This window comes from Ursus arctos, unplaced genomic scaffold, assembly GCF_023065955.2.
Source record: "Ursus arctos isolate Adak ecotype North America unplaced genomic scaffold, UrsArc2.0 scaffold_30, whole genome shotgun sequence".
Taxonomy (NCBI): Eukaryota; Metazoa; Chordata; class Mammalia; order Carnivora; family Ursidae; genus Ursus; species Ursus arctos.
This window is the reverse complement of record NW_026622986.1, coordinates 10583815-10601817: the sequence shown is the minus strand read 5'-3', so window position 1 is coordinate 10601817 and position 18003 is coordinate 10583815. Positions and strand designations below refer to the sequence as shown.

General features: G+C 36.9%; 1 protein-coding gene across 4 annotated transcripts in view; it reads right to left on the bottom strand.

Annotated features, from left to right (window-relative positions):
• The window catches only part of MKX (mohawk homeobox), a 64034-nt gene that overhangs the window by 41888 nt on the left and 4143 nt on the right, over positions 1-18003 (bottom strand). For all 4 annotated transcript variants that reach the window (XM_044378562.3, XM_026483518.4, XM_057304657.1 and 1 more), the window contains exons 3-5: positions 17396-17555; positions 8971-9124; positions 8208-8546 (exon numbers count right to left, since the gene is read on the bottom strand). In XM_044378562.3, coding sequence (XP_044234497.1) covers positions 8208-8546; positions 8971-9124; positions 17396-17555 — 653 coding nt within the window. The remainder of the gene's footprint in view (positions 1-8207; positions 8547-8970; positions 9125-17395; positions 17556-18003) is intronic.

Sequence of the window (18003 nt, the reverse complement as noted above, 5' to 3'; positions counted from 1 at the left end):
ATTTCACTGTTAGATTTATAAAAATCCTTGACTATTTCCTTCTTTAGTATAATGAAAATGAGAGAAATTGGGTAATAACGTTGTTAAAGCAGAAGAGGAGAAAAGGACCACTATGCAGCTGTACCTTAAACGTGCCATCCTTCACCCAAACTGAAAACTAAGAGAAAATTCATAATTTGTGAAAGAACGATTTCTTTTGTGTGTGAACAAAATTGTTACTTTTTTGCTTCCCCAAAACTCACAATTATAAATGATATAATTTCTAATAGAAAACAAGAACAGAAGCTTCCAAAATTTAAAAGTACCAAAATTCTAGTCTGGAAGAAAACACATATTTATTCTGAGTACAAATTCTGTTACATCAACAAGACACATTTTGACATAGAAAAATACCTGTTTAATTTTAGAAACAAAGTAGGGAGGCAGAAGGGAAAAACTCACTGCAGCTAACCAAAAAAGAAAGAAAGAAAAGAAACCACTTCCATATTCATTAAATAGAATGTCTTGTTATTTTCACAGACAGTACAAACTTTTTGACATCCTTTTTAGTCCCAGACTGGAGAGGTGTCAATGGACCTTATTCGGTCTCTCCAGTGTGTAAAGAGTTTACAAACCTACCAAATTTAGAATTAGTGGGAGTTACGTACTTATGTTCCTTATACATAAGAGAAGAAAAAAAGGCCCTTTTATGCCAGCTTTGAGTTGGGCTTGAATTTTTATGACTTATTTAGAAGCCCTAGGGAATGAAAAAAAAAAGTTTCTTAATGGAAATACTGACACAGGCTTAAATATAGTGACATGAGCAAGCACTCTATGGAACAGCACCAGGAGGTGACTGACCACTCCAGCAAGTTTGAAATGCAGACAGTTTCAGACAGTCGATGACAACTGACCGAATGGCAGTAGAAAGGTAACGGCAAGTTAGAGAATCAAAATTTCAGGTTGATAAACTTGTTTTTAACAGGAAAAGTTGTAAAATGTACAGGATCTTTACTCCAATATACGGAAGAAAAAGGAAACGTAAAATGTAAAATTTCTGCCTAGACTTTCTCCAATTCTGTTACTGGATTAAAAACAGTCATTCTTAAAAAGTCAAAGCTGTCCTATCGATCCTGAGAGACGTGGCAGAAGAGTTGAAGTCAGTGGGATCTAAATCTGTACTTTGATTCTCAGATCTGACTTACAAGGCTATGTGCTAGATAGAGACAGACAACAAATATTTGCTTTTATTTGTCTATCTGCTACACTTTTTATTCTTTGGCGGATTTTTAAAAACTAGCTCATCTTTTCCACTTATCATCATCCTTGCATTTTCCTGAAAGTCGCTTTTTTTGTTTGTTTGCAAAGCGGGTTAGTTTCATTTTACACTTTCTAAATTATTGTTTTGAATCTCTTAAACATCTCATAGTTTTCAGCTACATTTTGTTTAATATTTACCTCTGGCTTTCACTTTTTCGCAATTGCCTTTTTTGTAAAGCTGTTTAAACTGATTTGAGATCATTTTCTTTCTCTTGTCATGTTCACGGACACAGATCAACATATATCTGTGTATATTAAAATGTCTTTTATGGTTTGGAAGGCAAACAGACCAAATCATTAAAACACTAACTCATTTACGGAACAGTTATGGGGCAAATATGGGCAAGACACTGTACTAAGTGCTAAGGGGGCTATAAAATGAATAAAACGCCACTTCAGGGCCTCAAGGAACTTTTAATACACATAAGGCAGTGAGTAGCAGCACAAAAGAGAGACAGAATGCAGCTGTATTTCAGAAAAACAGCATGTCTAACCTTCACACACATGTGATATTAGTGTTGCCATCATTCTTGGTACTGCATGGAAGAAAGACAATGTGAAAGGACAGAAAGCATCGGGACCAAACCTAGTCCTAAAAAATGTGTACATTTTCTAAACTAAGCTGCCATATACTTTCGATTTGTTTGTAAGCCATGCTGTTTGTAGGGGCTGTAAGTCTCAATATTTACATTCAGGTTTTTCAGACTCTCATATGATACCAAATAACAAAGAAAAGTGAAGGAAAATCTACCCCTGAACAGTTGTTCTTTTTTTCTATTTTTGTTTGCCATTACTCTCTCAATTTTTAACAGTAGGTGGAACACTTATGCAATTTCATTTAAATTTTGCAAGTGAATCCGTTAGGGAAATTTAGTTTTAAAAATCAAGCTACTTTTAAATAGTCCATATAAATGTGTTTGGTCTTCATTATCACTGATAAATATTTAAAAATCTATGGTGTTTAGAATATCATGCTTAAGTTTTAATAATTCTAGAGAAACCCCACACCTACCCAAAAGTCAGAACTTCTATAGATCTCATTTATAAGATTACTGCTTTGGAATCAGTAATTAGGAAAGAACCCCTTTCAACAGGCTATCAGAAAGACATCATTCTTTATTCAAAGGTGTTAGGGGCCAGTTTAGGATTGTGGCTAATCCTAAAATTACTGATTTGAAAGGGTAGAATATCATATAAAAAGCAATAGGAGGAGGTAGTTGAGAGAAGAGAGGATATTGAAGTACACCCCACATGCTGTGTTTAATATTATAAGCTTAAGAGAGCAGAAAATGCTATATTTTTAAAATCAGTACTTAAGTTTCTATCTGGAAATTTCACTTATGTGGAATACCTCATTCCCAGATGGTGTTTGATAGGTGAGGTATTATTGTAGTAAGGATACAAGACAAGAAATTGGATAACCTTTCAAGTATCCTTTAAATGTCACTAACTGGGCTGGTGATAGAGGGTTTTATTATTCTCTGTTGGAGTACATCAGCAATCATTTGCATGCCAGGAAAAGAATGTCTGGAATAATCCAAAAGGGCAAAGCTTAGTTCTTTCACTAAAAACAAGGAAGTGACAGGCACAAAAAGGGAAATAAAAGAAGATAAAAGTATCCAAAGCAGACTTACTGGTCAACAAAATCCCACAGAGAAACTAGCATGTACACAGAAACACATACTATTTTAACAGCTGGCTCTTGACAAAGCCTTCTTTTGACCATGAAGCTTTCTTTAAGCTACCCACAAACACAAAACCTAAAATTGATGAAACATATAAATTAGTAGTGATTATTCACTGTTCAAAAAGATCTGCCAAGACAGCTGTTTAAATCTTTCTTCTGCTTCATTTAACTATGGTTTCTTTGATGAGCAGCCTAACACAAAACACAGGGCTCCAGTGAGCCTAGCACAGGGCCTGTGTAGAGTGGCTCTTAATAAACATTTCTGTATGTGGAATGAATGCATGAAAGAGTATGTCGTGTATGAGTGGATTGTATCTCAGAAATGCACCTGTGAAGTCAGCTTTTAGAACTGAGAGTGCACTTCTCCAAAGAAGTCTTGCTATAAATTAAGGTTAAATCCCAGGGTAATCCAATGCTTTATTGAACTCATGTGCATACCTGGGTTTTACCACTGATAATGCCAGCTTAGATTCTAAAGTACATGCATATGCAGGAAGAGAGAGAAAAAAAGAACAGCTCTCTCCTCTTGGGGGGCATCCTTTTTTTTTTTTTTTTTTGGTGTATTTATTTTTGCTTTTTTGAGATTGTTATCTTTTTTTTTTTTAATGATTTTTTTATTATATTATGTTAGTCACCATACAGTACATCCCCGGTTTCCGATGTAAGGCTCGATGATTCATTAGTTGTGTATAACACCCAGTGCACCATGCAATACGTGCCCTCCTTACTACCCATCACCAGCCTATCCCATTCCCCCACCCCCCTCCCCTCTGAAGTCCTCAGTTTGTTTCTCATAGTCCATAGTCTCTCATGTTTCATTCCTTGGGGGGCATCCTTAGCCGAGAAAAAATGTTTGGAAATGGCATTTACCCTCTGCCATCTTCCCAAATTTACTTTCTACTTCCTAGCTCCTCTTTCCTTAGTCACCAAAATCCCTAGTTCTGTCATTTTGCTCCAACTGTGGCAGGCCATCCAAATGGACTCTACCTTCCAAAGAATTCCATGCACCAAATAAGTGATTTCTTTCTTCTCTCAGTCAAAATCTCCATTTCTTCAGGGATATTCACCTCAGTCAAGTAGAGGGGAAGCTAATCTAATTAATTCACACTAACATAGAAAAGAGTTCTATCCGCCTATATGTTTTTGCCACACCAGATGTGTCTAATTAAGAGGGATTTTAGACAGTTTAACAAGATGAAGTTTAAACATTCTGCCTGTGGGAGCCGGTTAAATTTATGAATTATATACTAGCAGAGCAGTGGGGCTCAGAGAATAACCATTCAAATGTACTAGCCATTTATAAGTTGATCATTTGTGAGCTGCAAAAAGAAAGAACATAACAGGGACTTGTCCTCAAGCCAAGCAAAAGAAGGAGGGGAAGTCCACACGTTTTATTTCAAGACTTGCCTGACTTTCCCCTCGTCAGTACACTTCTAAGAAACCTCCCCTCTCCCCTTCAGTAAAGAAAATTTGATAGGCTTTTGAGGGTAAATCAAACTTGAATGCAAGTTAGGAAAGGCTCCAGTGAGGACTCACTCTGTAAGGTGGCCCAGATGGCAGATGGCTCCTTCACGGATGGTCCCATCTGGAGAATATCAGTACTGATTCAGTAGAAATGGAGGTGGATATTAAAGCTAGAGTCCTCATCCTGATACCTCAGAGAACAGACCCACCTAAGGACTAGAGGACTTGAGGTTGGTTTATAATGGGAATTCGCTCCATCAAACATCTGAAAATTGTCATCCATTAACCTAACATAATGAAAAGTATTGTAATTTTAATTTAGACAGCTTAATTGAACAGACAACACTGAGTGACGAACTTTTCTCAAGTTTTTTCAAATTGTATTTAGAAGCAATAACCTTAAAAATTCTAATCAATTCTATTATTATAATTTCTGCTGTCAGAAATGCTTTAGCCAATATTTATTGAAAGCCTCGTATGCCCCCTGAAAAGAGAGCTTCTTTTTTTCTTTCTGCATGATTGGGAGACTGCAGATTACAGAGAAATATTTAATGTCTACATAAAATCAATAAAAACAGGTTTGTATCTACTTTGATGTTGTCAGTCAAGTGGAGAGGAAGCTAATCTGATTAATTCACACTAACATAGAAAAGAGTTCTATCGCCTGTATGGTTCAATTAGGATTACTACTTTATAATCTAGCAGGTTTCGCCCTCCTAGAATTTAACAAGAACAAGTGAAATGAAATTCAGTGATATATTATCTTTCCACACACCAACTCTTTCATTTGGCTTTTTGATTCCATATCATTAATGAAATGCATCGTAAGATAGCAAAAATGGGTGGAAAAATGGATACAGTTGTTTTTAGCATAGATAAACTAATAAAGTGTGTTTAAAGGCGATCTATTCTTGAAAAAGAATTTAAAAGATGAAATTCTTGCACTACAATAAAACTGGATTGGGGGAGGGGAGTAGCGTTTAATACCAGATTTAGAGGATTTCTATTTAGGTGAAAAAAGAAAGATATAACCAGAAGGAATTGAAGGAATTCAGAATAAGCCTGTATGCCAGAGGAAACCATAGCAGTTGCTCAGAAAGTATTTATTGAAATCCCCTGTTCTACTATTTATGCATGAGTGGTAACTCAGCTACAACTGCAACAACGTTGTTGCTTGGTTTCCCCAGAAGACAGCCATTTATTGTTTCAGGCTGAGATTTAGCAGAACCAGTCTTAGACCACCAGTCTTTCTCAATTCTCTATCCACAAAACCAAAAAAATTTATTCTGTTCTTTTTAAAGTTTATACACATGCATGCAAAACCAGAAGTTTACGTGTCTAGGCTGCTTTCTCATTGCTTGCATAACTAAAAAATAGGTTTTTATTTAAAAATAGAACTTGGCAAATGAATAGGCCATTGGATACTTTAATAAAAATAAATGGCCAAGATACTTAACTTCAAGAAGCACCAACTATATAGGCATGCTATTCCCTCCTCGGTTTTCTATTTTATCACCTTTGAAAAAAACATGCATTTTCAGAAGACTCATCACAACTGGGTAAATTTCAAAGTTGTTTTTACTGGGCAGAATAAAGAAATGTGTAAAAAAATTAAAAAAAAATAACAGACCTTCAATTATTCCACCTATTCAAAATTAATTTCCATTGTTTCCAAAAGTCTTCCTTGTTTTTGTCTATACATACTTGTACTGTCATAACTGCATTCAATGTTTCCACAATTTTAAATTGTTTTTTACTTAACCTTATGTTACCAATATTTCTCATGCTGCTTCAAAGTCAGTATCAGTATCATAAATAAAAATGTTGATTTTTATGCTATTCTAATCTGGTTTTGGATTAGGAGAACATTTACATTTTTAAAAACTGACATACTTTCCACATTTTTGCATGTTCCAGAAAAATGCATAAAGCATGAGAATTAATTATTTCTTCAAAGTTTGGAAAAAAATCCAATGACTCTATCAAATCATGTGTTTTCGGAATGGACTTTACTAAAAACTGTGACTTTTCCTGAATTAGTGGTCATTTACAACATTTCTCATTATAATTTCCTAATTTAATTTGTGTGAATAATACCAATTCATGTACACATTCGCATATAGCATATTGTCAAACAACTGTGCATAGTACACCATAATCTAAAAAAATATTTTTAATGACTATGTATTGATTGCTGTATCTCCTTTCTCACTTCCAACTTTAATCTGTGCCAATTTTTACTTGTTTCTTTCAGTATTGCTTTCAAAGAATCAATTCTTTATTTATTTTTCAGCTTTCCATTTTAACTTGTTTTATTTTTGTTCTTTTTCAATTACCTGTACTTGAATGACTTGATTTCCTATCTTTTCCTATCTCCGTAAATAAAACTCATGAAGCTCTGAATTATCTCCAAGTTCTGCTCTGGTCACATTAGCTAGACATTACGTATGCAGTTTTAAAATTTTTGTTATAGCTTAATAGTCTTTTATTTCATCTTTTACTTCTTCCTAGACCCAATTATTATTTACAAGACTAATTTTGTATCTCAGAGCGTTTGGAGTTGTTTTTATTCTCGAAGTTGGAGATGCAAACAGATATGAGGTTCAGTCTTTAAAACTGTATTGAGATTTTCTCTCAATCCTCACAAATATACCCTGCACACATTTGTAGACCCTTGAAAAGAAGATTTCTAGTTAAATAATCTGAAAGGTATATTAAATAGACCAAATTTAAATTCTTTTATAAAGCCCCCCTGTTCACATATCAAGCTCCTTACAAGGACTACATGCAGGATCATTTGTGTAGTATTTAGTAGAGGGCCTAGCATATCCTAACTACTGAATAAGTGAGTGGTGTCGGTATATGTAATAATTAAGAGTTATCATAGTCTGGTAGTAGGTACATTCCCCCTGCCCCTTATGCAGGCTAAGCTGCACTACTGATCCAGGAAGAGTAACTAGCTATGCGTTCTTGGTCTGGGTTTTCTTATCTATGATACAACATGGCTGGACTAGATGCTTTCTGAAGTTATTTCCAACTCTAACATTTCTAAATCTCATTTGTTGGCATTTTCAGGACCTGGACTCTATCTACACCAGATGTAGGTCACACATATCCTTTGTTCTGAAGCAACTTGCTCAAACACTCTTTACGAGAAAAACTCTCTGGAAACTGAAGTGCAGATAGAAATTTTACCAAACTCACTACTCCATCAGAAAGTTTTGGACAGGCAGAAATCGATTCATTATTTTTGGAATAAAAGTAAAAATTTCAAAGCTATTTACCAGCCCTACTTGTGCTTTCCAGGAATAAAAGTAAAATTTCCAAAGCAACTTAAGCCAGACCTACACTTTTCCTTCATAAGAGTCTCGGCACCCACGCTAATTCGTGCTCATTTTCTGTCACTATTAGCAATCAAAGAATTTAAGAGAAAAGATGAAATACAAAGTGTTCGTATGGTTGGCTATAATTCAGGGCATTCCTCCTCCAAGAATGTATATCATTGAGATTAAAAATGAGTATTAAGGATGAAAATTCTCATCTTTATTATTAAGGGTGAAAGTCCCTAGTAGACATCATCTACTAACAAGCACGTTTGGTAATTAAAAACAAAAGCTTTCAAATTAAATCATGGGCTATATGTGAATAATCTCATACAAAAGCAATAAAAATTATGCCTTCATACCTGTTGAAATAGACCCCTTGCTGCAGTTTTAGTTCTGTTTTAAACAAGGTATCATGAAAAGCGCAGACTTACCTGTACGATAGACGAAGTTGCCTTCGGTTTCTGATGATGAGGGAGACACCAATTCTTCCTCAAATTCGTTGGAACTAAAAGATCCCGAATGGTTTCTTTGCCTTGTCTTTCCCATCATGGCAGCGTTTGTGGCCATGACATGTCTCAAAGAGTCGTTAAGGTAACGATTCAATAGGCTGCTCTTGTATTTGGGGGGTGATACGTAGTCCTCACTGGCCCGTGACTCTGGCCTGATCACTCCAGCTTTTATGACCGAGCTTTCACTTTTAATCACAGGATGGTGAACTGGATTATTATAGCCCCCTTCATTTATGTGGTTTCTTGGAGGATTTTCTCCGTCTAAGGGAGAAAAATATCAGTAGGTAGTACTTACATATAACTTTTCCCCAGCCACCAAACTGTTATAGTTAATCATTAAATATATACATAAAGACAGAATATTTAAAGTGTATAAAATTATCTTTGATACTCAAGATTAATTTTTAGGCAAGGGAAGCAGGAATCTATGTAATCTCTCCCTATGGTATTTTAATATTAATGAATTTCACAGAAAATGTTATTCTGACACATGATAAATCTATAAACAAGAGGAAATAGCCATAATTCTGTTGGTCATTTATGGTATTGTAAAAGTGAAGTTACCTCATGCAGTAAAAAAGAACCATTATGGCACCATCATGTTTTGTGGAATCAACCTTAAAAATAGCAAATGGGGTGAACTTTTTATTAACAGAGGTAAAGCAAAATAAAAATATTAACCAACCTTCAGAACATGAATCATCGCTGCTTACACTAAGCCGCTCAGCATTTCCTTGAACATACTTGTTGTACAATTTTATTCTTAAAGCCCAGCTTAAATCTGGCTGTCGAACAGTATTCTTAAGCCGACGTCTTGCATTAGCAAACCAATTTGACACCTAAAAAAGTTGTATTTTTCAATTAACAAAACATAAAATATTACCCATCACATAATTACTTTCCCACAAAGGACCTAAGCCTCTCTCAGTATCTCTGATCATTAAATATTTTCAGAAGGTAATAGTACTAGACAGTCATTCCATTCATTCACTCATTCATTCAACAAACATGCTGAGCACTTACTACAGAGACCGAGCACATACTGTATTCTGGGAATTAAAAAAAAAAAAAAGAACAGCCCTTGCCATCAAATGCTCAGTCTAGTAAGAAAGGTAGAGAGTGTACAAATAACTTTAATACAAGAAACAATGTGATGAATGGTTTAAGAGGCATTAAAATAAAACGATGCAGGAGTCCAAAGGAAGAAGGGGTTACTTCCAAGACCTCATGAGGAATCAAGCGAAGCGTTGAAGGAGTGTGTCAGGTAAAAGGGATAGGGAAGTGTGTTCCCTATAAAGAGGACATGGGAACAAATGTAAGTCCAATTCCAGAGACACCGTGGTGAGTGAGGAAGAGGGAAAAGTTAAAGATGACCCTGAGTCATCCCTGTGTAACCAAGAGAAGGATAGTGCCATTTTTTTTTAAAGATTTTTATTTATTTATTTATGTGACAGAGATAGAGACAGCCAGCGAGAGAGGGAACACAAGCAGGGGGAGTGGGAGAGGAAGAAGCAGGCTCACAGTGGAGGAGCCTGATGTGGGGCTCGATCCCAGAACGCCGGGATCATGCCCTGAGCCGAAGGCAGATGCTTAACCGCTGTGCCACCCAGGCGCCCCAAGGATAGTGCCATTTTGAGAAAGAAAGTAGAACTGTTCAAGGGTGAAATAATGTGCTTGGTTGGGGAATGACTGGTTTGAGATACTAGAAAAGCATACAGGTGATATGTGCAGCAAGAAAATAAAATTGATAACTGAGACTCAAGGGAGAGGAAGAGCAGATGTGGGTTAAAGAGACAGAGGTGACAGCAGCAGCTGTGAGTAGGTAGAAAGAGAGATGGTTGAAGCCCAAACTCTGGAAACCTCCAGACATCAAGGAGGAGGACTGTAAAAGAGGAGCTAGCAGAACAATCAGACATAGAGCAATCAGACAAGGAGAGGGAGAAAAATGCCAATAACACCCAGCTTTAAGTTGAAAGTCAAGTGCTTCCAAAGCAAATAGGTGAAGGCAAAGAAACAAACACTGCAAAACAAAGGGCACTTACTTCCATTGTTTTTAAAATATGCTATTGGATTTTCAGAAGTTAAAATGGTGCTTGAGATTTCCTTTAAAATATCAGGCCATCATCAGAAAAAAAAATATGTAAATAACCCGAGGGGTCAATATTTGCTTTTAAAAAGATGAAATGTGGAAAGAGAATTACATCTTTCTGCCAATTTAGTCTAGAACATGACTCCATGTTACTATAATGGTTTGTGTGGCAATGCTTGCATTGGAAGTTTGTTTTTTCTTTTTTTATATTTATAATATAAATATACAATTTTTACACATTGCTCAAGACTTAATTATTGAATGGACCTATGGTGAATCCTACTTTTTAAAAAAACAAAACCACAATTCTTTTCCTCTTTGCCTCCACGGGTTTTTAAAACATGGTAATTTTCCCCAATTTATACACACACACACACACACACACACACACACATAGACAATATATCATACGTTATATATATATTCAGTATTCATTACCTCCTTTGTGTCTTAAGTAATAACTATTTCTTAAATTTATGTGCATTGATGCAATAACTCACCATGGCATTCCAGAAGTCTTAGTCTTTATCAATCCCTCTTCCTATTCTGCTATTATAACAATGATTTAATCTGGCTTCAAATTCTAAGTCTTCTCCAACCTCTATAGACAGACAACTTCTGAGACTATTCATTCAATAAATACACATTGAGCAGCTCTTGTGCTCTAGCCATGGTAGTTAGTGCTAGAAGTTTTTGTTAGGATAAACTTTGTCCCTGCACACACGGAAGGATTAGCATAGAACTATGTATTAACTGTGATACACAGGTGAACATTCACTATGGAAGCATGAAATGCCTGGTCCAGTCCCCAAACCTCCCTCTATTCTCCAAGTCATGGCCAAAGTATTCATTCATGTCGTTGATAGTAGTAATCGGGAATTTTAGAACATTCTTTTTCTGAAGCTCCCTATCTTTCATTCTATGCACTTGAATGAATCTGAACCATCACCATCAAATTCAAGTATTGATGCACCATTACAATTTAATTGCTTAACTTCTTCAAATCCTCATTAATGTCCTGTTATCCTGTAACGGGTATAATGGAAAGAGACCTAGTTTCCTGTTCTCAATTTGCCAAAAACGTGTGTGAATTTAGAGAAGTCACTCAACTTTTCTGAACTTTAAGCCCTTCATCTATAAAATGCATTAGATGGTCCCTAACAACCTTGCCAATTCTAAAAATGAAGATCTGCGAATATAGTCTATGCTCTCCTACAAAATTGTTAATTTATTCCCTTTATAGCTGGTGCTAACCTACCTTCTGCCCTTGACCACCACCCTTTTGAGCAACCAGACATGTGTGTTTATGTCCCCTGACTGGCAACTTCTCCTAACCTATGTCACTTATATTTATTAGAATTCAACTTCAAAATGTTTTTATTATTTTTACTAAATATTATATAATTGAGAGTACCCTTAAATCATAACTAACCTTAAACTTCAGCACAAGCATCACATAGTACAGTGTAAAATCCAATTCTTATACAATTCTTCGTATTTTTATTAAAATGCAATAGCCTCTAATTTCCAAAAACATTAACACACTGTAATTCTAACATACAAAAATGGGGATGTTTAAATGTCATTGTGGGATTACAGTTTTTCATATATAGGGGTCATATCCTTTTTTATGTTTTATATACTCAGTTCTTACCATAGTACATCAACTACAAATTAGAAAATTTTCCAGAAAGGTTTGCTGATATTTAACATGGGCTGTCTCTAACCTGATTTCGTAAGTTTGACTGGCAAGCAATCTGCAAATATATTTACTCTGCCAGTATTTTATCACCAGAAATTTACTGTACAATTTAAGGGCTAGATATAGTCCAAGGTAGTTTAATATCTGCTTGCATTAAGCCATGTAAACAGCAAACAATTGGTTAACAAATTTGCATAAATACTGTTTTGCAATTTTTTTGTCCTGATGAACTAATAATGCAAACTCCATCTGTTTCACAGAAGGTAAAAATACCAGTTCAGATTTTCTACCTTCAACTTACTATGGATTTCTTCAGGTTGTCATGCAAATCTCATTAAATTCTATTTTACATGAAACAGGCCTCCTTACCATGGATAGGCTCTGCAACAGTATGTTGATGTCAAACTCAGAGCTTAAGAAGCACTATATTTTACAGTGAAAACTTGGAGAAGCAAATATCTAGAAGTTGGAAAAGAAAACTAAGTAATTTTCATCCCTACTCTAACCGAGGTGTTTACATTCATCGTATTGACAGAGCAATCGTTATAGTAAACCCAAAGGGATAAGCTGGCATCTGTCCATCTTTGAACATACAGAATTAACAAACTTATTCTGAGTTACTCAACTGAAATATTGAGAACCTCATTTCTACACCATGTAGTATAACACTTGGAATAATGTAGAAAGACCAATCTGAGATTTTGTTGAATATTTAACAGTTGCTATAATCCTTGCAGTTGATAACTGCACATATATCTCAGCAGAATCACTCACCCAACAAAAATGGAGCTATGTTAACAGAGGGGGCAAAATCTTAGAACAAGTAGTTTTAACCAATGGTACATAGACATTATCATAGGAATGTGAAACTTCTATAAGTAAGGGAAGCATTAACATCCAATCATTAAATGTAATCTCAAACTCCATGTGAATTGCACTCTGCATTGTGATCATGAAAGAAATCATCCCAAGGAGACATTGCACTCTTTTAATCCAGGAAAAATATAAATATACTAAAAAAGACATACACATGAACAATGGGGACCACTGAAACCAGATACAGCACCCATCTGCCCTTCTTTGAAAAACTTCTTCCAAGCCAATTACTCTGCAGTAAGCTGTATATCCTACAATAATACAAACCCCCAACTGCATACCACTTTATGTTATTCCACAATAAAGCTGTTCAAAAAATATACAGAGTATATTTTTTATAATGTTTAAGCAATGGTCAGCCATAGAAATTAAGCACAATGGAATATTTTGGTTGGTTAAAGTACACACACACACACACACACACACACACACACACAAGTCATTACCTGTTAATTTTATGAAAAGTCTGTATCTCTTTAGGACATAAGATGCCAGGTTAACAATAAATAACTCTTTCTGCTTCATTTTTTAGGGATAAATAAAATGCACGTGTGGATTAACGTCCTTAGGGCTTCTAATTATCAGAAAAAGTACCTTTTGTGGTCCTAAAAATATTTCTTTCACTAAAGTTTCAGTTCCTTCCTTCTAGGTTTAGTGGAGATTGCTGACCAGGTTTTAGGTCATTCCTTATCAATTTAAGAGTAACAAAACAAGGCAAACATACATTTTACGAAAAGTTTAACAGTTTGACACACAGCCAAAAGGAAAATGTTACGTGTAAAAGAAATTCTCAAAATACAAGATACTCTCACAGTTAAGGAATAAAAGTTATGTTAACCGCTTATTAACATCAGTCATGAGAAACCCAGATAGGAGGGACTGCAATAAATAGGAAATAGGACTTTAGAACTAGAAATAAGGGGAACACTCCATAGTTGTCCACAGACATAAAAATATGACATATTTCCAGCTGTACTGAAGATAGTAAAATGAGTTATATTCATGCTGTTCTATAGAACCATCACAGAGCATTAAGGATACATTGAACACACCTCTGTGTGTTCAATGGAATGGATTTTAAAACTAGAATATCTTAGCCAGATTTCAAGACATTCTCTAGTTTTCAGAACAGTGTTTTGGAAAGCCACATGGTTATTATAATGGTATTCCCCAATTAGAACCTATTCACTTTGCAAAATGTACACATAGTTTACGGAAAGTACGGTGCTGGGATGATATGGGGCTATGAAGATGAAAAAGACATGATCGCTCCTCTCAAGAAGCCTGACTCCACAGGAGAAATTTATTTACTGGGAGAACTTGACTCATTAAATAGGGGTCTACTTTGCAGGGATCAAAAGTTTTATTTAGCTCATAGCTTTATATTTTTTCCTCCAGAAGTGTAAAGTTTATTTGGTTTCCCATAGAGTCAGAATTTGCTTAGATGTTTAATGTATGTCTGACTTTCACAAACTGTCCCACATATATCAACATAAGTGCAGTTGAACCTTGAACAACACAGGTTTAAACTGCATGGGACCACTTATATGTGGATTTTTTTCACCAAATACAGTACAATAAATGTATTTTCTCTTCCTTATAATTTTCTTTTTTTTTTTTTTAAGATTTTATTTATTTATTTGAGAGAGAGAAAGAGCACAAGCAAGGGGAGCAGCAGGCAGAGGGAGAAGGAGAAGCTGACTCCCTGCTGAGCAGGGAGCCCAATGCAGGACTAGCTCCCAGGACCCTGGGATCATGACCTAAGCCGAAGGCAGACGCTTAATCCACCAAGACACCCAGGAGCCCTCTTCCTTATAATTTTCTTAATAACATTTTCATTTCTCTAGCTTACTTTATTGTAAAAGTACAGTATTGGCTTCCAATCAACAATAGGCTATTAGTAGTTAAGTTTTGGGGAAGTCAAAGTTATATGTAGAATTTTGACTTGCAGGGAGGGTTGGCCCCTCTAACTCTGTGTTGTTCAAGGGTCAGCTGCAGATATGTGTGTGTATATATATATATATATATATATATATATATATATACACATACATGTATACACACACATACACACATATATATATGTACATATATATATGTATATTCTTACATAGATATCCTAATATGCCTAATTGGATGATTATATTTAAAGTCCCTTGGCTATTCTATACATTTTGATTTTTTGCATTTATCACTATAATGTTCCAGAAACCAACTTCATTTACTATAAAGATTTGGAAATCATTAAGCAGGTATTTAATTATTATAAATAATTATGTTTACTCCATTTAAAAATTAAATAATTCTGTGCATTTTTTTAAAGATTTTATTTACTTATTTGACAGAGAAAGACAGCCAGCGAGAGAGAGAACACAAGCAGGGGAAGTGGGAGAGAAAGAAGCAGACTCCCAGCGGAGGAGCCTGATGCGGGGCTCGATCCCAGAATGCCGGGGTCACACCCTGTGCCAAAGGCAGTCGCTTAACGACTGAGCCACCCGGGCACCCCTAAATAATTCTGTGCATTTTTATTTGCTAATGACTGGTGTAAGAGAAAATATAATGAGAATATAAAATATAATTAGAAAATCGTAATAGCATTACAAAGATCTTAATGCAGAGAGAATGGTTATTTGTATTTGAACTATTACAGGTAGGAAATAATTTGGTTCTGTATTAAAATTACAACTACTTGTATTGCATTTCAACAAAACTACTGTACACAAAAATTTAAATGTCTCTAATGACAATGTTACTTTTTATAATTAAAAAAATGTTCTAAATATGTCATTTTTTTGCTTTCTGAATGAAAGAATTGCAAGCATTAAGTATGGAACTGTATGATATACCAAAATTAATCTAATGTTTTATTGCTGACATCACTGTGAAACATTCAAATAGCTCTATAAACTAGTGTATTTTCAAAATAAATAGCATACCTGTTTAAACTGAAATTTGAACATATGCATTTATTTTCACAAGTCAAGTTTTTCTGACTGGAATCACTGAAAATTCATAGTTTTATGTTAAACAGATATTAAGCCAAGAACACTAAATAAATTTTCCCCTCCAGTGCTGCAGCAAATCACTATTAATACTATTGCCTGTTAACATGAAGCAAAACAGATGTTTTTCTCTACAATTGTATTCTGAATATAAGCAGACAAATGCATATTATAGTTTTAATAAGCTTGAATACAAGTCAACTTTTAGGCTTTGTCAAACTTTCCGGCAATTCCTAAAATGTCAACCTTAAATACTCTGGAAAGCAAGTTTTATTTTATCTAGGAGTTAAATACTATCTTTTATTTGGGGCCTCCCTCACTATAAATTTAATGGAATGACCAAAACTTCACAAACGCAGTAATGTAGTGCTACCATAATATATGAAACTTCTCAAATTATTTAGCTCCTCCTCTGCTTTCTGAATAAATTTGTTGTTTGCATGTATAAAAGTTCATGTCACCAAATTTATTAAAGAAGTCTGTGGTGGCATTTGATCTGGAATTACATTATTTCCAGGCCTACCTCTACCCCGTACTAATACTTAACTGCCACAGTGCCTTGGTCACATCATCTATAAAATGCTCACGGCTGCTCTACCTCACCACGTTTTTGTGAATACCAAATAAGACCATGCAGGGAAAAAGCTAGTCAGATATGGAGTTGGTTCACTAGAGAAGAAACAAACTTGCACTCTTTCTCTGCACTTGACGAAATAAAACAATCACTTGAAATTGGCCTCTTCACTAGCAGCAAAACTGTGTGGATTCTAGCTAATGCTGAGGATGCCTCTTACTTAAAAAGAAATTAGAAAAAAAAAAATCAAAACTACTTCTTGCCCTTCCACCCTAAGTCCTAGCTCTGTCAGTAAAGGTAATTTTTACGTTACCCTGTACTTGATCTTTAATATGGATACCTAATGTAGAGTGCCTTTCTGCATGGTTCTCCACGTTTCATCCAGGGCCAGCCGCTTTACTATGATCCTGAGAACTTGTTAGAAATGCAAAATATTGACCCCACCCCAAACCTACGACTGAATCAGAAACTCCGTGTGCGGCCCGGCAACGTGAGTTTGAACAACCTCCAGGCGATTCTGATGCACACTTAAGTTTGAAAATCACTGCGGGGAGTCCCATCTGTACCCACCAACATAGGGCACAGGAGTCCAGATTCCCAGACACCTTTTCACAACTCGCAGTTGACTTTTCACTGCCTGCCCCCCAACAAAACACCATGCAACCCCTCCTGAACCGAGCGCGAGCGCTGAATTGATAGGTAAGATGGAGAGGAAAGCCAGACGCTTCCTGCAAGCCCTCAGCATCCTCCGAGGCGGGAGCGGGAGCACCAGGACCGGCCTGCACCCGCCCCATCCTTCCCCAGCCGAAGGCGCCAGGTGTAGATCCGCGCGCACACGACGCGGGCCGGCGCGTCCGCCGCGGTTACCTGCACCAGCGTCATCTGCGAGCCGAGCGCCAAGAGGATCTTCTCGGTCTTGGTGGGGTACGGGTTGTCGCGGTGCTTGTAAAGCCACTGCTTGAGGGGCCGCGCCATGTCTTGCAGAGCCTGCCGCTTGTGCCTCACCTTCCCGCCATTCTGCCTGGCCCTGGACACGGGGAGAGGGGGAGGCCGGGGTGAGCGGTGCCGCCGGGCCCCTGCCCCCGGGATTCCCCGCGGCCGGACACCTTCTCGCCGCAGCCCCGCGCTCCCCCGCCCCCCGGGAACGGCCGCCGCGCCCGCGTCCCGCTCTGCAGGGCACCGGCTCCACAGACACGTCCGCCCGGCGCCCCCGGACTGAGGTGAGGCGGGGACGGGGGCCACACGACTTCCGGGCGCGAATACCCTTCCCTGGGCGTCTTTGAAATGGCCTGGTTGTCGCAGGTGTCATGTGGCGGTGACGGACACTAAGTTTATCTGGAAAGGGGGGTAGCCTGAAGCCAGTAGCCGGGTGAGAGGTTTAGGGGACGATGGGGACGCGATCTGAGGGAAAATGTTACTCAGGCTATGGATCTGCGCAGCAGGGCTGTCGCCCTCTCCCAGCCCGTCTGCACCCG